The 16,604-nt window shown below is 36.3% G+C and overlaps 2 protein-coding genes and 1 long non-coding RNA gene across 6 annotated transcripts in view; all 3 read left to right on the plus strand.

Annotated features, from left to right (window-relative positions):
• The window catches only part of LOC106949888 (uncharacterized), a 23,625-nt gene extending 21,929 nt beyond the window's left edge, over positions 1–1,696 (plus strand). The window contains exons 1-3 of one of the 3 annotated variants that reach the window (XR_001425491.1): positions 2–18; positions 134–445; positions 525–1,696. The gene's annotated coding sequence lies outside the window, so the exon portion shown is untranslated. Of the gene's footprint in view, position 1; positions 446–524 lie in introns of those variants that run through there. The other 2 variants (XR_001425488.1, XR_001425490.1) reach the window with 2 other exon arrangements.
• A 5,149-nt stretch (positions 1,697–6,845) lies between these two features.
• LOC106949881 (uncharacterized) lies at positions 6,846–8,652 on the plus strand. Its single transcript, XR_001425480.1, has 2 exons — positions 6,846–7,077; positions 8,345–8,652. It is a non-coding gene; the product is annotated as an uncharacterized LOC106949881 (long non-coding RNA).
• Positions 8,653–12,823: 4,171 nt separating this feature from the next.
• Positions 12,824–16,024, plus strand: LOC106949889 (OX-2 membrane glycoprotein-like). Of its 2 annotated transcripts, none has more exons than XM_015036436.1 (6): positions 12,824–12,992; positions 13,817–13,906; positions 14,012–14,263; positions 14,367–14,681; positions 15,341–15,428; positions 15,523–16,024. In XM_015036436.1, the coding sequence occupies exons 1-6, from the start codon at positions 12,953–12,955 to the stop codon at positions 15,560–15,562; spliced, it is 825 nt and encodes a 274-aa protein (XP_014891922.1). In that variant the 5' UTR covers positions 12,824–12,952; the 3' UTR covers positions 15,563–16,024. The 2 variants fall into 2 exon arrangements, with proteins under 2 accessions (XP_014891922.1, XP_014891923.1); XM_015036437.1 differs by having other exon boundaries at positions 15,526–16,024.
• Positions 16,025–16,604: the final 580 nt, after the last annotated feature.

Raw genomic sequence — 16,604 nt, forward strand, 5'->3', positions numbered from 1 at the left:
GTTGTCTGGACTCTGAAGGTAACGTTGACATTGAACATTCTTTGAAATGTATTACATCTGTTTTAATTTTTAAAAGATTCCATTCTTACAGCAATCAGACTATCTCTCATTCATTGTTTTTACCTGTTTGCAGTGACTCTTGTTAAAACAATCGGAAAAGAATCTGATTTTACTCCAATCTGCACCAATGAAACATCAAATATCATCATGATGATTGTGTGTTGGATCAGAACAGAGAGGAACAGTGGAGAGCAGTGCAGTCTGCTGTATAGGGATGGAGGTGACTTTGTTCATGAGTGTGACTCCAGGTTCTCACTGAAAACCAGGAATCAAACTGTGTTTCTGCACCTGACCAGTTTAACAGCAGCTGATAGTGGGAACTACTCCTGTCAGTGTTTTAATCTTAATGGACCATATTTTCTCCATCTCATCATTACAGTTAAAGGTGAGTCACTTCTATGTTGCTTGTGTCAAACTTGTAGTAACTATATATTCTCTAACAATGTTTGTTTTATTTCCAATAGACTCATTTCCTAATAATTCACCAGATGAAGTTAGGAACCTGTCTACAGTGACTCTTCCTTCTGCTTTGACTGCTGCAGTTCTCCTAATTTTCATTGTTTCAGTTATTCTGGGATTTATTCACAGAAGACATCAAAATCAGTGAGAAACTAATTCAATATTCATAATTTTGTTTTTTACTCAGACTCAAGTTCACAGCATCAGCAGTATTGTTTTTCAATAAAGAATTGTTCCGTTGTCTGTAGTTAAGAATAAATCTGACCGCCGTCTCTCTGCTGCCGCTTCTGTCTTCACTTTAGTTTTCATAGCGCTGAGAGCCTGAGCTCTACTTTCATTTCCTGTCTTACATAAGTCACTGTAATAATAATCTTTTTATTTATAACTGTTGTATTTCCCAACAGAGAGCAACCAGAATTGTGCAGACATAATCTGGAGGTAATTTACATAAAAATAAATGGATGCATTTTATTTTATTTACACATGTAGATTTTTAAGCTTGTTCTACGACGTTTTGTTCTGCAGGACTCGATTGAAATTGAGCCGTACAGCTCCTACACTCAGAAGGAAAATTCACTTTATTCAACAAGCATAATGCACAGCTGTCAAATTAATTCTGACTATGCAAATATTTTCACTTGAACGGATAAATTTGCCTTCACAGCCCTTGGCTGTAGTTTAATTTGTGTTTATGGTCATTTCCTTGTGATGTATTTATGTTGAATATGTCTTGCCATACTCAGTAAATGTCCTTGTATTCATTAATGTTGGAATGTTATTGCCATGTAAGCTAATTCCTTTGTGTTTCGTTTCTTGTTGTGTTCTGTTATTTGTGCAGTTGGATGTAGTTCTCTGTTGAACTGTTGAACTTTTCCACTTCATTTGTAGTTTATCTCAGTTTTAGTTCCTGTTCCTGGACTCCCTCCCTCCCAGCTGATGTTGAACAGCTGCTTGGCTCAGCTGTTCAACATCAACTTTGATTAGTTCGTCTGGTTTATCTGTTATTTTCCACTCCTGCTACAGAATAAAAGCTCACTGGTTCTCATTGCTCATTGCTGGAATCTTCGGTTACACTTTCTCTTTCTCTTCCACCGGTTCCATGTTCTTTTATTTTTATAGAGTTCTGTAATTTTTTATTTTTTTCATTTTTCCATCATTAAAAACTCTTGACTTTATGCCATTTTGTCTGCTGATTTTCACTTGTGCTTACAGTTTTACACACAAACTCTGATTATTGGCAGGCGCAGATCATAGCACCCACACTGATGCTGAACAGTAGCATATGTCCTTCATCTTACAAATAGGCGGTTATAAATTTATTAATAATCTAATCTAAAGATTTTAGAATGTAGTTGCGGGCTGCTACCACTGGATGGCAGTAGACGGAGAAAGCTCAGGGGCAAACGACATTTAAAATAAAATGTCGTTTTGTAATATAACATTTCAAAAAGATGTTTTATTAATTATATATATTTTTGTTAGATTCTTTTTTTTTATTTCCGTGATCTCCACAGGCTGAAGTGTATCCTTAATAATTAGGTTTTTTTGTGTTTCTGTACCCTGAATCTCCTTTCTCTTTTACTTTTGTAATGTGAAAGTTATGAATTTAGTTATAAGAAAACATATTGCTGTTTATAATTGTATGACTTATTTAATTTCCTCTAATGTTCAACATAAGTGTGAACATTTTAGATTTGGAGTAGAGGATTTAATACCGTTTGTTTAGCTGTAGTTATTTATTAGAAAATATGTAGTGAAAATATAATTTAACTGTTTCAAAATCTTTATTGTTCTCCAGTGGTGGTGAAATAATGTAACTGCATGTCTTCTTTAAATTAATTGTAAAATTCATATGGCTATGGCATGGAAGATTATTTTTCATACTTTATATATATTTTTTATATTTATGACTGCTTAAATACAGCTGTAGTTACCATCTATGTCCACCAGATGGCAGAAATCGCCCTGCTCTGCGTTTTTTCCCCCCTACAAACTATCTGTCTCTCTATTTCCCTCTTGTGGTCACAAGCTGGAATTGCACACTAAAATCCTTTAGCCTAGTCGCCGAAGGACTAGGCTGAAGTCCTTCAGCATTAATTAATCTAATGCTGAATTATATTAACAATAAAATTATTAGTAATTATTAGTAAACAGAAGGACTGACGCTCTGTGGAGCTGCTTCTAATTCACACTTACAAAAAAAGCGGACACAAATAGGAACTGCAACTACAAATAAAGCTGCACAATTTGCATTATCTGCATTTCCTTATAATTAAAACACTTGTACCTGAATTTATCTGTGCATTAATTTGCTGCACTCACATAAATTATTACAACTGCTGCTCTTCACATTACTACACATTTATTAATTATTCTTTCACAAAACATTTTAAAAACCAAAACCGTCCCCTCAGGACCATAAGCTGGAAAGTTCTTATATCAGGGCAGGGATGCTTTCTTGTACCGACCCTACTTGTTATTTCTTTGATTATTTTTACTGTGCAATTTTCTATTTTTACAAAATAAAAAAACAGACACCAGATAAATACGCCAGATATGCACCAGCTGATTGGTTAATTTATCATGTAGTTATTTAATAATTATGTTAAAATATTGGTTCCTGGTTTATGATGATTCAATCAAATGATTAATAATGAATAATCTACTGTTTTTTCTGTTTAGTTCACTGTGTTTGATTACAAGGATTTACTCCTTTCGTGTGGTGAAATCAACAAAACCCCCAATAATTAGTTTTATTCGATTTTCCTCCCTTTTTATATTAATATAAACAACTTTATGAAATATTATATTGATATCATAAACCAGTATTTTTATTTTAAATGTCGTTTGCCCCTGAGCTTTCTCCGTCTACTGCCATCCGATGGTAGCAGGCCGGAACTACATTCTAAAATCTTCGGATTAGATTAATAAATTTATAAACTCTTATTTGTAACTGAATGACATATGGTACTGTTAAGCATCAGTGTGTATATTTGATTCTGATTATCGACAGGTGCAGATCTACACACTGATGCTGAACAGTAGCATATGTCCTTCAGTTACAAATAAGAGTTTTTAAATTTATTATTAATCTCATCTAAAGATTTTAGAATGTAGTTGCGGGCTGCTGCCACTGGATGGCAGTAGACGGAGAAAGCTTCGGGGCAAACGACATTTAAAATAAAAATATTGGTTAATCACAGCAATATAACATTTCAAAAAGTATGTTTTTTTAATCACATTATTTCTAAAAAAAAATGTGTTAGATTTTTTTTATTGCCGTGATCTCAACTTAATAATTATATTAATTACTTTTCTGGACCGTGATCCTCCTTCAAAATAAAACGCCGGAAATAGGAAATGTTGTTTGACAAAGGCTAATAAGATCCAAGCACATCTAGCAGCGTTATTATTAATTAAATACCACCATTTGCTTTATTTTCCGTCTGAATAACATTTTAACTTGTTTCTTTTGACTCAAAGGTTAGTTAAAGTTCCTCCTGGAGTCGGTTTCTAGTTTTTGCAGACACATGCACATTGGCCTGCTGGAGGTCATTTTGCAAGGCTCTGGCAGCGCTCCTCCTGCTCCTCCTGCTCCTCCTGCTCCTCCTGCTTCTTCTGCTCCCCCTTGCACAAAGTCGGAGGTAGCGGTCCTGCTGCTGGGTTGTTGCCCTCCTCCGGCCTCCTCCGCATCTCCTGCTGTGTCTCCAGCCTCCAGATTCCATTTGTACAACAGCATGTGGAATTGACTGTCAATCAGTGTTGCTTCCTAAGCAGACAGTTTGATTTCACAGACGCTTGATTTAATTGGAGTTATATTGTGTTGTTTACGTGTTCCCTTCATTTATTTATTTATTTATTTATTTATTTATTTATTTATTTATTTATTTTAAGCAGTGTATATTTTTTCATGTCACTCCATTCTGATGTTGCCCAGGGTGACTGCTTAAATTGCTTTTATTAAAAACCTCTACCTGTATGTTTCCTTTTAAGGAAGAGGTTCCATGTTTCAACTTTACTATTTTGTCTCCATGGAGAACACAGATTGTTGCATCCAGGACACAACAAGAACCAGTCGGAAACTCCTGCAGTGTCTCCATGTTGTCTTTTCATCAGTTTTAGAGATTTGTCCAGATTTTGTGATTTCACATTTTTTTGCAATGCTCCTTATTTTCTGTATATATTGATGCGTGGGTATAATATGTCATGTTTGTGACTTCACTCTGATTCATAATTTTCACTAACAGTTGAAAGGAAATATCTAAAATTCTGATAATGTCCTCAAGTGATACAGAAAGTTGCTGTAACCAAGTGGTTACGGTATCAGTTTCTACATGTTTGCATCAACTGATTTGCTTTGAGTTGAAATTTTCTGGATATTTTTTAGATCAGAGGTGGAAAACATTTAGAAATATTACAAAACCAACCTCATTTTACATACAGACATTTATAATTGCAGTTGGAAAAAACAGACAAAACATCTATTGTGTCTGTGGTTTTATGTTACATCTCAAGTTCACATTTCTAACCAAAAAACATTAGCTCTAACTATGGCTCATTGTTTCTTTTGGACATAATGAAACCACTCGTCACCACTTCCTGGAAAATTTGTCATTTGCTCTCAAGATGGCCTCAAGCGTTACAGCTGACTTCACACCAGAACATAAGAGATTTTAACAATGACCAGAGACTGATTGCGTAATGTCTTTCCCCCTGCTGGAGTCAGATAATTGAAACCAGATCTGAAGAAGTGTCTCTTTATTTGTTAAGAGTTCTAGAGCGCAACCAAATTTCTAAATAGGGCATCAAAACCAATATTGAGGTTAGACTGGTGCAATCAGCCGTCTCTTCGACTGTGGAAATTTGGGAAGATGCTCTGACACAGAATGATCAGCCTCTCAGAGTGTGTCAAGTCCTGGTCTGACGTATTGGGCCAAAAAGGAATAAAAAAAAAATATATATATTTAAAATAAACTCAAATTTCCTTTTTTAACATATTTGTTTTCCTTTAACCGAACTCTCATTATTATTATTTTTTAAATAAATCTAGCCTTTTCTACAATTGCCATTCAGCAGTGTGCTCCCTTTATATTGCAAATGTGGAATAAAGAAAGACAACAGCAGCACCAAATTAGGAATCTGCTTCGCGCGTCTAAGCCAGCAGGGGGCACCCCAGGGCACTTATAGTCAAAATACAGGCCTCAAAGCAATAAAGAGGTCACTTAAAATTGCTATCTAATAGGTTTGATTAACAAAATAGACAAAATTTTAAATTCAAAATATTTTAATATTAAGATATTAAAAAGATAATGTACATTTTGCAAATAAATGTCAACCAAAAGGAGAGGCGAAAGCATTGCAGCCAGTCTGGATTGTCTGGCGGAGACAGTTTATTACATAACACATGTCAATGTATTTATCAAGCAGCCATATTCAGTGATTAAGCAGGGGAAAATCAGAATGTCTTTGGGAAGTTGTAACTGGAAAATCAAGTTCTCCTGAAAGCACCTTGAAATGTTCTGTTGGCTCTGAATAAACGTTTTTTTTTTTTTTTTTCTCTGACAGTTAATTGGCAGACCAGCCAAACCAGTGAGCACTTGGTCTCTGCGGTACTTTTTCTGTCTTAAACTGGACTTTAATCAATTCATTAGATTAGAAAAAAAAAAAAATATTGCTCCACTGTAAAAACTGGGAGTGACTTTCATTCATGTTTAATGAATAACTTGGTGCGTATTTTACATAAAACAAACGAGATTATAGTTTGATCAATCAAGTTTGGAGGAATTAAGATGCATTTTGCATGGATTTTGCAATCAGAGGCCTCCTAGTGGTGGGGTCATGATAATGTTGATAGAAAAAGAAATGTGTTAGCAAAGTTGTACGTTTTCTGTTTCAGCATATTCCAGATTATGCAACTCTGTAAAGATCCTTCTAGTGAAGCCAAAACCTCAGTAACCGACACAGACTGTGAGGTTGGCGCGTTTTTTTCTGTTTCTGATCAAAGTGTGGATTGGACTTACTGTATTGACGTGGTTTTGAGCTTGAGGTCTTCCTCATAATTTTTTTTTTTGATGATGATGATTTAGAATTTTCAGCTCAAGTTCCCCCTGGAAAGAAACAAAAGTGAAGACTCAAGTTCTGCATCCTAAGGATGCTTTTAAATATAAAGCAACTTTCTTGTTTTTGTTTTTTTTTTCTTTTTACCTTAAAAGTTAAATTTGTGCTGCTTTTGACTACAGAACCATCAGACAACCTACATGACAAAATGTATTTATGTTCATTTTCTATCTGACTGAAATATATGTTGCAATTCTGGGATGTTTTGGTTTTACTTTTCATCTGTGTTCATAATTGAAGTTTTCATGTTAGTTTCTTTGTTCTGCATTTTACAGTGTGAAATTGATTCTCTTTGGTTTTGGTCATTGCAGCCAATCAGCCACCTGTTTCTCATTTAGTAGTCAGGATTCCTGCGTTTCAGGCTCTAGAAATGGTTCAACATAAGAAAACACTGAAGTTTTTCATGCGGAATTCAAATATTAAGACATCAAGAAGTGGATGGTGAGTTAAAGTTCATGTGAAAATGGAAAGACTGATCATTAGGACACTAATCACAATCCAATTTTTTACAGTAATATTTGGTACTCATTAATAAATTTCATCAAACAGAATCAACCAACAGACTGAAGATCGCATGTTTGCTGCACTCAAATAACTGCATGCTATTTAGTTGAATAAGTTAGAGGGGAAAAAACCTATTTAGGATCAAATGTAAAGAAAAGCTAAACAATTTTTTTTCCTTTTTCTTTTTTTGCACAATTTTCAGAAGATTTTAATTTTAGATTTTTTATTAAAGAAAATTCTGTCCTAAGTAATTTTAATCAACTATTATTTGTATAAAGAGCCACTTAACTCAAAATTGAAAACAAAAAATACTTTATTGGTAATAAATACTACCTGAAATAAAATAAATATTTGTTATATAATAATATTAGAAATGACTGAGATGCATTTGCTTATATAATGTTTAATTCTGTGACACTTGTTTTGTAAAGCCACTTTATGTCGTTTTTAATCTGTTTTTATTTCGGGGTCTTTGTAGTTCATGTCCGTATGATTTGAAATGAGGGGGCGGGGTTTACTCTGTGGGGCGGGTCTAGTCAGAGTGACCTGAGGCTCGCGCAGTTTGCAGCCTGAAGGTCGTGGATTCAAATCCCATCTAAGAACTCCTGCTTCCTCCCACGGTCCAGAAACACGACTGTTAGGTTAATTTAATTGTAAATAAGTGTGACTTGCACCTACTTAGATATGTGTGCTTGTTTGTTCTGTGTTGCCCTGCTGGGTGAACACTTCCTCTCACTTCCTCTTTCCTGAAGACTTATTTAGTGCATATAAACATGTCTTAAGTTGGTTTCCTGCAACTTTTATTTGTCTGCTTGAACACATATGAATCAAATAGCTTGAGAACTTGCATGCATTTAGCTTGAGATGCATACAAAATGCACCTCAATTCCTTGAGAAGTAGCTTGAGACCTTCTGCATGCAGAGGTCATTCAGTCTTTTGATTCAGGTAAATGGACCATCTAAATGTTGCAGGACTTTTAGATGGTGTAGGTTCCTGTTGAAATTAAATAGAAATTTCATTTGCATTTAGAGAACCTTCACATCCCAAAACAGGAAGCTTTAATTGCATTTATTTGACTACATTAAAAGAAACAGGACAATAAAATCTTTCTTAAGTCTAAATATTATGTTTTTTTTTATTCTACTTTCATTTCATTTCTGAAACCCTTCAACAAACAGATTTTCTTTGTTTATGTTTTCGCAGTCTGGTGTTCCCCGGACTCTAACTTCGACATTCCTGCTTATTTGCAGAGGAAGTACGAGGTCAAGAGCATCTGACCTGAAACCCCCTCCTCTTTACTTTTCAGCTGTGTAGCTTCCTTTTTCTGTTTTTTATTTCTCCATCTATACATGCAATTCGTGCAGCCGATTGAGTTCACATATCTGTCAGATTATTTGTCCTCGTCGGTTACAGTAATTTTTGCTCAGGACTTGTGCAGACTTGCAGAATTTGGGGTCAAAAGAACACGTCGTCTCAGCACAATTCAGGGACTTTCAGTCCGAAAAAAAAAACATCAGCTATCAGCTAAGGCTGCATGTTCAGCAGAATACTTGCTAACAAGGGTTCAGTGACTAGCAAAAAACCATAATTACATATTACTTTCACTACCTAGAGTCGGTTGTTATTAAAGGAAAGGTGGATGCTCTCATTGCTCTGTTTGGATAAGAGCTTAAATTTCTGCTAACGAGCATCTTTTCTTTTTATTCTAAGACCAAAACACTGAGATAAAATGCTGCTGTCCCAAATGTAGAGTTGCACACTTGTTGTTTACCTGCACAAATGATGGTTATTTTTCCCAGTCAGTCACGATGTCATGGTTTTGTGTGTTTGAACTGTGGTTATCGAGTTTCTGAAGGTATTCCCCGGCTCAAAGTTCAAACCTCCGAGACTGGAAAGCAGGATTTGAGAACAACGAGAAAACAAAGCTGCAAAATACAGAAATGTTTGAGCGTTGATCACTTTAGAAGCTATTGTATTGTATTGTATTGTATTGTTTGTTTGTTTATTTGTTTGTTTTTAAAATCTGTTTTCTTTTTCAACTGAAACTCAGAATACAGGTGTAGATTAGAATCTGAAAGCAGAATGCCTGGATCTTCTGAAGGATATTTAGGGGAACCTCCGCAGGTGATTTTCTTTGAAACTTCCTGAGTGAAAACTAGTTACCTGAAATGATAATAATCTGTGAAAAGATCCAACTCCTCCATGCCCTCCCCCAGTGATTGCTGTCTGGGGGAGGGCATAGGGAGGGCATGGAGGTCAAAAAGAACCAATCAGAGCCAGGAGGAGGATCTTAGCGCTGTCAATCAGTTTCCAGGGAAACCGTCATCAGACGCTAACTACCCTTAGCCTTCGTAGTAGGCTAATTTGTGGTGAACAAGCATGAGAGTGATTGACAGCGCTGAGCCCCTCCTCCTGGCTCTGGTTGTTTCTGACTGGCGCATCTTTGCAGTTGGCAAAGGAGCTTTTTTTTTTGACAGATTATCTGTCTTATATTGTCTTGGCAATGATAACTTTAAGAAATATGAAACAAAAAAGACAGATTTTTAAAATAAAATCTTTAATACTGCAGCTTTAAGGGCGTATTTAAAATCCTATGAAAAAGTGTTTGACTTTGAAGTGACAACACTGTCTCTTCAAGTTTGACTTTAACTTACTGAGTGCTGTGAAAACTACAAACATAAAGGCCCTGTGTTGATAACAGAGTTCTCATGACCCTGTGTTGATAACAGAGTTATCTCATGACCGCACCCCGCTCCTGAGGTCCTATGCAAATTATCTTGTAATCTTGAGCATTTCAAGTTAACATCAACAATTAGAAACATATAAGTTGCACTTTTGCAGAATATAAAACAAAAAAAAAATGCCTTAAACAACGAGCGAATTGAACAGACTGCTGCCCAAACTTAATAACAGCGGTGCAAGAAAAAATTGTCCTTTGTGACGAGACAAATGCATCTTGAATCCATTAGATTAAACACAATTGTGAATCGCAACAATTTGTGTTTGCTGGAACGAATTATGAAATGATTTTATGCACAAGCTGTTTCAGTGACACATTGGCTTATAGCCCATACACTGATACACATTTCTGTGTATCAGCTTTAAAGGAATTTCAGCTCGTCCTTTTGCAAAGAAACCCCCCAGAGAAAGGAACTGCTTTCTGACTGACCGGCAGACTGTGACTATCTGTTACGGGCAGGCGGAGAACTTTGAAAATGAGAGAAGTGACACCTGTGACCAAAAAAAAAAAAAAAAAAACGGACTGTGTGTTTCAGTCTGACAGGAGGTTTAATTTAGATTCATAAAACTCAAAGCAGTTAACATTTACAACCTGATTCTGGTTTAGAACCAGATATAACATCAGTATTAAAGGTTCCTCCCTGCCACATTTCAGTCCAAGTTATATGGCATAATTACTCTCATCCATCCTTTTAGATACAGTAGCTATGGCTACATTTACTGTACCCGTCTGTAAAACACTTATAACAGAAGTAGATAACGATATGAGACATTTCATGCGTGCTTAAGAGCAAACCTCGCAGGTGATTCAGACTGAAACTAAAACATGAAAGAAAACACACTGAAGCAAAACAAATATTTTAATGATAAATGTTTTGTGTATCTTAAAAACTCGCAGTGACACAGCTCAGAGCTGCCAGGTTCTTTCCTGCGCTGTGACAGGAAACTTCCCCATAGACGTTGTTATGGAAACAGTATTCAGCATTGAGCAACAGATGCATTGAAGATAATGATATACACACCCCTAATGAACAATGCCAGGGTTTGTGGGATACAAAAACATCTGGAACCTTTCAACAGGTTCTAACTGAGAAACACATTTATTTGAATGAATCTGCAGCTTTACACACATGAAGGTTTTGGGGCTGAGTTAATAGCTTAAAGAGGAGGTTATATTGATCCTTTTGCTAAGTTTCAGTTTTCATTCTGATTCAGTCTGTGATTCAGCCTGGACTGTCAGGAGAAAAGCATGTGAGATGTCGTCTCTTTACAGATGAAATGATTACATTTCTATTCTTGAACTTGAGAAAATTTGCTACAATTAAACATTTAGGGTTTTTTTTTTTTTTAGATTTTGTTGTCACTATTATTGGAAATACAGAAATGTCCACCCCTGTGCGTAACTTATTGTTACACCTCTCAGATCCTAGTCTCCCTGAAACTAAAATTTTACGGTCTGACCTACGTCAGACCGTAGTGTCTCCTTCCTCAAAGTTTGAAATGATTAGTCAGGCTGTTTTCAACTTTACTTCTTAGGAAAACCCTTCCTGGCAACGTGTATCTCACCTGTTTGCTGTACCATGTTTTCTCCAATTACTTTGAAATATTCATTGCACTCTTCTCCTGCCTGATACCTTTGTACACTAGAATCCTTTGTACCATCCCTGCAGGCTATAAAATACGTAAGAAATGATCTAGCATGATGTGACAAGTTGACTTTACTTGGTAATCATATGATTGTTTCATAACATGGGTTTATTGTAACGGTTATGATTCAACCAACCGTACCAGTCCAGGCTTATTGTGCTTGTAAAGACCTCTTCCTGTTCTCCTTTCCTTGGATTGAACAGAGGAAATTATAGCTTAGATTTCCTCTGACATGCGCTGCCAAAGTTACAGTAATGTTCATAAATTCCCTGGAGGACATGGTTTCATGTTCCTGTAGAAGGCGTGAGGGGAAACGGTGAGAAGCGGACACTAAACATGTCACGGCATCTGAGCGGTGATGAAACTTACCGAACATGAGCTCAGCAAACTTCTGTCACGTTGTTTTTCTTTGGCAATGTGCTTGAAGTGAGAAAGCCACAAACTGCGGACGCAAAACAAGAACACATCAGACGGGAATTAAGTGAGAAAACAATGCAAAGTCTAAAAATGCAACAGTGTAACTTTATACTTATTTTGGTTGGGATTTGTAAGCCGTGACTTTGTGTTTCCGTCCGGTCTTAGCCGTTCTTCAAAATGGAAAAGGCGAGAAAACATTCTATCAGAGCAACGCGGTGACATGTTGGAGTATCACAGGTTTATTTCCAGGATGATTAGCACTTCTGCTGAGGTGCCAGTGACTGCAAGGGGCAAAGAAACATTGCTACATGTGTCAAATATCACAGACTTGTTCACACCTAACCAAAATGAAAATATGATTGTGATCATGTGCGCACAACAGAAAATAAACCTTGAGTAAGCCAACAACTTTAGGGAACTTCTACTATTGGTATTAATATTCTTTCCCCTCTTGACTACTGGCAGCAAGGTCAAGTAAATATTGCTAGCAGAAGTGCTGACACCGTTTACTGGATGCTGAGTAAAAAAAAAAAGAAGCTGCAAAACGCACATAGTTTTGACTAGTTTCAATCTTATTAGCAGAAATATAAAAATAAACCTCACAGAGCGTATCTAAACCTCATAGACCTAAAATTAAGTTTGTCTGATTAAAAAATGTTAAAGCTTCAAGTCCTGTTTCAGTTCTTCAGATTTGATTCTTAACGTTTTAACTTTCCTCAGAAATTATTTGCAGTATTTATTTATATTTACTGCAATATTTTATTGCAGTAAATATTTGCAGCAAATATTTACTGCAATAAAATATTTGCAGTATTTATTTATGAAATAAATAAATACTGCAAATAAAATATATTCACAAATTAATTGAGGCAGAGGGAAGCACCCTCCATTCTCCCCCACAACTAACCTTCATGAGTCAGTCAGTCCCACGCCCTGCCTGACTCCTTTAAAAGGCAGCACAACCCAAACAGAAAGTATTTCCTGACTGTACTGAAGCAGCGACACAGGATGCTACTGGTCCTCTCTGTCCTCTATTTGGCTTTCAAAGGTAAGACAACTTTTTGATCTCAGTACAATTCTGTTTATTTTTACTTCACCTGTACTGACTGTATGTTTAGTTATGGAGTACATTATTATTATTATTATATGGTATAATAATATTATTTTACTGTGTATAGTAAAGTTTCTTCTTTCTGAAAGGGCTTGTAAGAATTTGATAAACATAAAAAATTTTATACTAATATTAAAATGTTATTTTATTATTTTTATAAACGTGAAATTTTATCTTAAGTTAAATTTGTGATTAGTTGCGCTAAAAAAGATCCAGTTAATGTAAATAATGAAAATGTATATTTTATTATACATAATAAAACATTTTTATTATATTTTATAATAACCTTTATAATATATATGAAGTTTATTATAAAATATATATTAAAAATAATAAAATATATTATTATATAATATATAACAAAATATAAATTTTTATTTATGCATTTGCCATCATTTATGGATTTGTGTATTTTTATGATTTATTTTAATTCATTTTTCATTATTATTATTATTTATTTATTTATTTATTTATTTATTTATTTTATTATATCAGGGTTTGGGCTATTTTCCTAAATTATTAGCATGAAATGTATTTGTTTCATTTGTGGTTTACTTACAATACATGATCCAGTTGTATGTTGCATTTTTCTTTATATTCATGTAATTTATGGATTCACGCATTTCTACTTCATTTATTTCAATTAGGATTTATGCAATAATAAATTTTGTTATTATTCTGTCACACCGTGTTGAACTGTTTTCGTGTTGGTGAGGTCTCTCGCTACGCTCTGTTTGCTGACCCTGTGTTTCTGTTTCCAGCCCACGCCTCTCAAATCAGCCTCCATGGGACGACCACAGTCGCGTACGGTGGGGAGGCAAACTTCAACTGCATGCTAGCAAACCCAACAGGTCAGTCCCACATCTGGAGCGTTTCCTGACAGCTGGCTATAAATAAACAGCCACAACTCTTTCAAAGGCTACTTGTGACGTACTGAATGTTTGTTTTCCCCACAGGCGTTCTGCAGGTCACCTGGCAGCGGGGTCTGAGACCTGAGTCATTGGAAAACATGGCAACATACAACAAACCTGTCGGGGAGCAAATAAATGAGCCTTTTAAAGGGAAGGTGATCTTGAGCAACTCATCTCTCAGCTCCTCGTCCATCACACTGAAGAATGTGACTTGGGCAGATGAAAATTGTTACGTCTGTTCCTTCAACGTGTATCCTGATGGGTCCAAAAGGAAGCAGATCTGCCTCAAGGTGGAAGGTGAGCTGGTGCTTTTTTTTTTTTTTTTTTTTTAACGGTAGTCTCCATTTCAAAATGTCGGAAACCATTAAGCAGGAGTAACAATTTCCAATTTTCCTTGAAGGAATATCAGAGATGCACAAAAAGAACTCCTCCGCAAGCAGTTCTGACCATAACGTCAGAAAGGAAGAGCTCAGTTGCTCAGCCACAGGGAAACCCGCTCCCAAGATTTCCTGGAACACCTCCAAACTCAAATACACAGAAGCCCCACCGACTACAGTCATCAACAGTGATGGGTCAATCACCACCAGCAGCAACATCACAGTGCTGGTGCCTACAGACTGGACGGGACATGTGTACTGTCTAGTGAACCAAGGACTGCTGGGACAGCGGCAGGAGGAATTCAGTTTTTATTCACAAGAAAAGGAGAAGGAAGAAGGTACGCATGCTGGACTTAAAAGTTTGACAAGCTATCATGTGGAGAATTGTGTAAACATGCTGTGCTGATCTGCTATCTGAGAGGGAACCAATCAGGAAGTGCCACTGCTGTGGAAGTTCAAATTCCAGATAATCAAATAAATACCTGGCTCTGGTTCAAGGAAGTCCCACACAGGTGTAAGAAATTCCCTAAGAGTTCTCACTGCCTGGTAGTAATGTCAAACATTTACACACCTGATTGTTGTCATAATGACCACTCAATCAGGAAGTCAGGAAATCCCAGAAATTCACTTCAAGGTTAGCTTCATTTCCTGGTGCACAAAATGTCACCTATCTTAGTCCTGGAAGTCAAACAACAGAATCAAAGCAAACTGAGTCATGGTTCCCTTTTAATCAGCTGAGGTGTGACTCACAAGTCCCATCAGGCTTTAGTTTCACTTTTAGCCCAGTTTCATCTTCACGGAAACCCCACGTCACACTACACTGTGCGGTGTGGGGGAGAGAGGAGGGTCTCAGGAGGTTTACTGTACTGACCCCAGAGGGTCATTCTCAGAATGTAACAGTAAAAGTAAGACAGGCAGGGATTCCCAGCTTCCTCTTTTTGGGAAATATGAGCTTGCTCATTTCTGCGCAGTCTAACCAAGTGTTGTTTCTCTTCAGGGAATGTGTCACAGAACGCTCTCATCATCGCAGTCATAGCGATCATCATCTGCGTCACTGTCGTAGCATCTGTACTCGTCCACAAGAGGTGAGAGATTTCACTTTCCATAAGCAGAAACTGTGCGATAACAGTTCAACATGTATCATTTTCTCCCTAATCTTTCTGTTTTTTTTCTTTCCAGCAGATTAAAGAGGGGATGCAACGATTTCACTGCCGTTTGATCCGCCTTTTCAGCAGCGCAGCATTCAAGCATTACAATAACCTCGGAGTCTGTTGCACTGATGATGTTCATAAGCTAAAGCCAGACGCGCCTCTCCCAGATCCAATGAGCAACAGTCCGCTGAATCACATTTCTCTCCAACTGCAGCACTTTTTGCACTTTAACTCGGAGCTTATCTACGGACTTTGTTGAATGTAAAAACCACAGCACAACCACAGCCGCACGCTCTAAAGGAAGTGTCGTGCAATAGAAAGTTTACGTCAGCAAAATAACTTCTTAACTGAGCTTCAGGCGCCATCTAGTGTCCCGTTGTGTGAACGTGTTATTCCTTCATAAGCCATCCTGAGAAATTAAATGTGATTTTATTAGTGCAAACATATTGGACGTCTTACCTCAGTTAAAAATATATATACACTGCTCAAAAAAATAAAGGGAACACTCAAATAACACATCCTAGATCTGAATGAATGAAATATTCTCATTGAATACTTTGTTCTGTACAAAGTTGAATGTGCTGACAACAAAATCACACAAAAATCATCAATGGAAATCAAATTTATTAACCAATGGAGGCCTGGATTTGGAGCCACACACAAAATTAAAGTGAAATGTTCCCTTTATTTTTTTGAGCAGTATATTTAGAGATGCTTTTTGTTATAAAAGATGACATGTAGTGATGTGTTCAGTTGCAGACATTTTGGCCTTGTGTTTCTAAATGTTATTTATTGCTTGCACAAAAAAATGCTAAATTAACACACCTTTCAAGGAATGTGAAATTTGACTTAAATGTATTTATTTTCAAATCTATTTATTGTTTTGTTGAGTAAATGTTGTGTGCTTTTTTTTTTTAGGTTTTTGAACCAATCCAGTTTGGGATTAAAAGTGTTTATTTCTTTTTATCAAAGCAAAAAGTGTTGTCTGTTTCATATTTAGAGCTCACTGTTATTACAAATGTGTAATTTGTTCGTAAAAGTCAATTTATATTATGGAATACAACCCCTGGCAAAAAGTATGGAATCACCAGTCTTGGATGAGCACTCATT

Source organism: Poecilia latipinna, unplaced genomic scaffold (assembly GCF_001443285.1).
Source record: "Poecilia latipinna isolate Pla-1442-1.1 unplaced genomic scaffold, P_latipinna-1.0 Scaffold369, whole genome shotgun sequence".
In the NCBI taxonomy this organism is placed as follows: Eukaryota; Metazoa; Chordata; class Actinopteri; order Cyprinodontiformes; family Poeciliidae; genus Poecilia; species Poecilia latipinna.

What these genes read in the sequence shown, in the direction of transcription:
- LOC106949889 (XM_015036436.1), top strand. Translation starts at nt 12,953, where the DNA reads ATGCTACTGGTCCTCTCTGTCCTCTATTTGGCTTTCAAAG. An exon ending in GATCTGCCTCAAGGTGGAAG is followed by an intron (nt 14,264 to 14,366) that starts GTGAGCTGGTGC and finishes TTTTCCTTGAAG; the next exon opens with GAATATCAGAGATGCACAAA. An exon ending in TCTGTACTCGTCCACAAGAG is followed by an intron (nt 15,429 to 15,522) that starts GTGAGAGATTTC and finishes TTTTCTTTCCAG; the next exon opens with CAGATTAAAGAGGGGATGCA.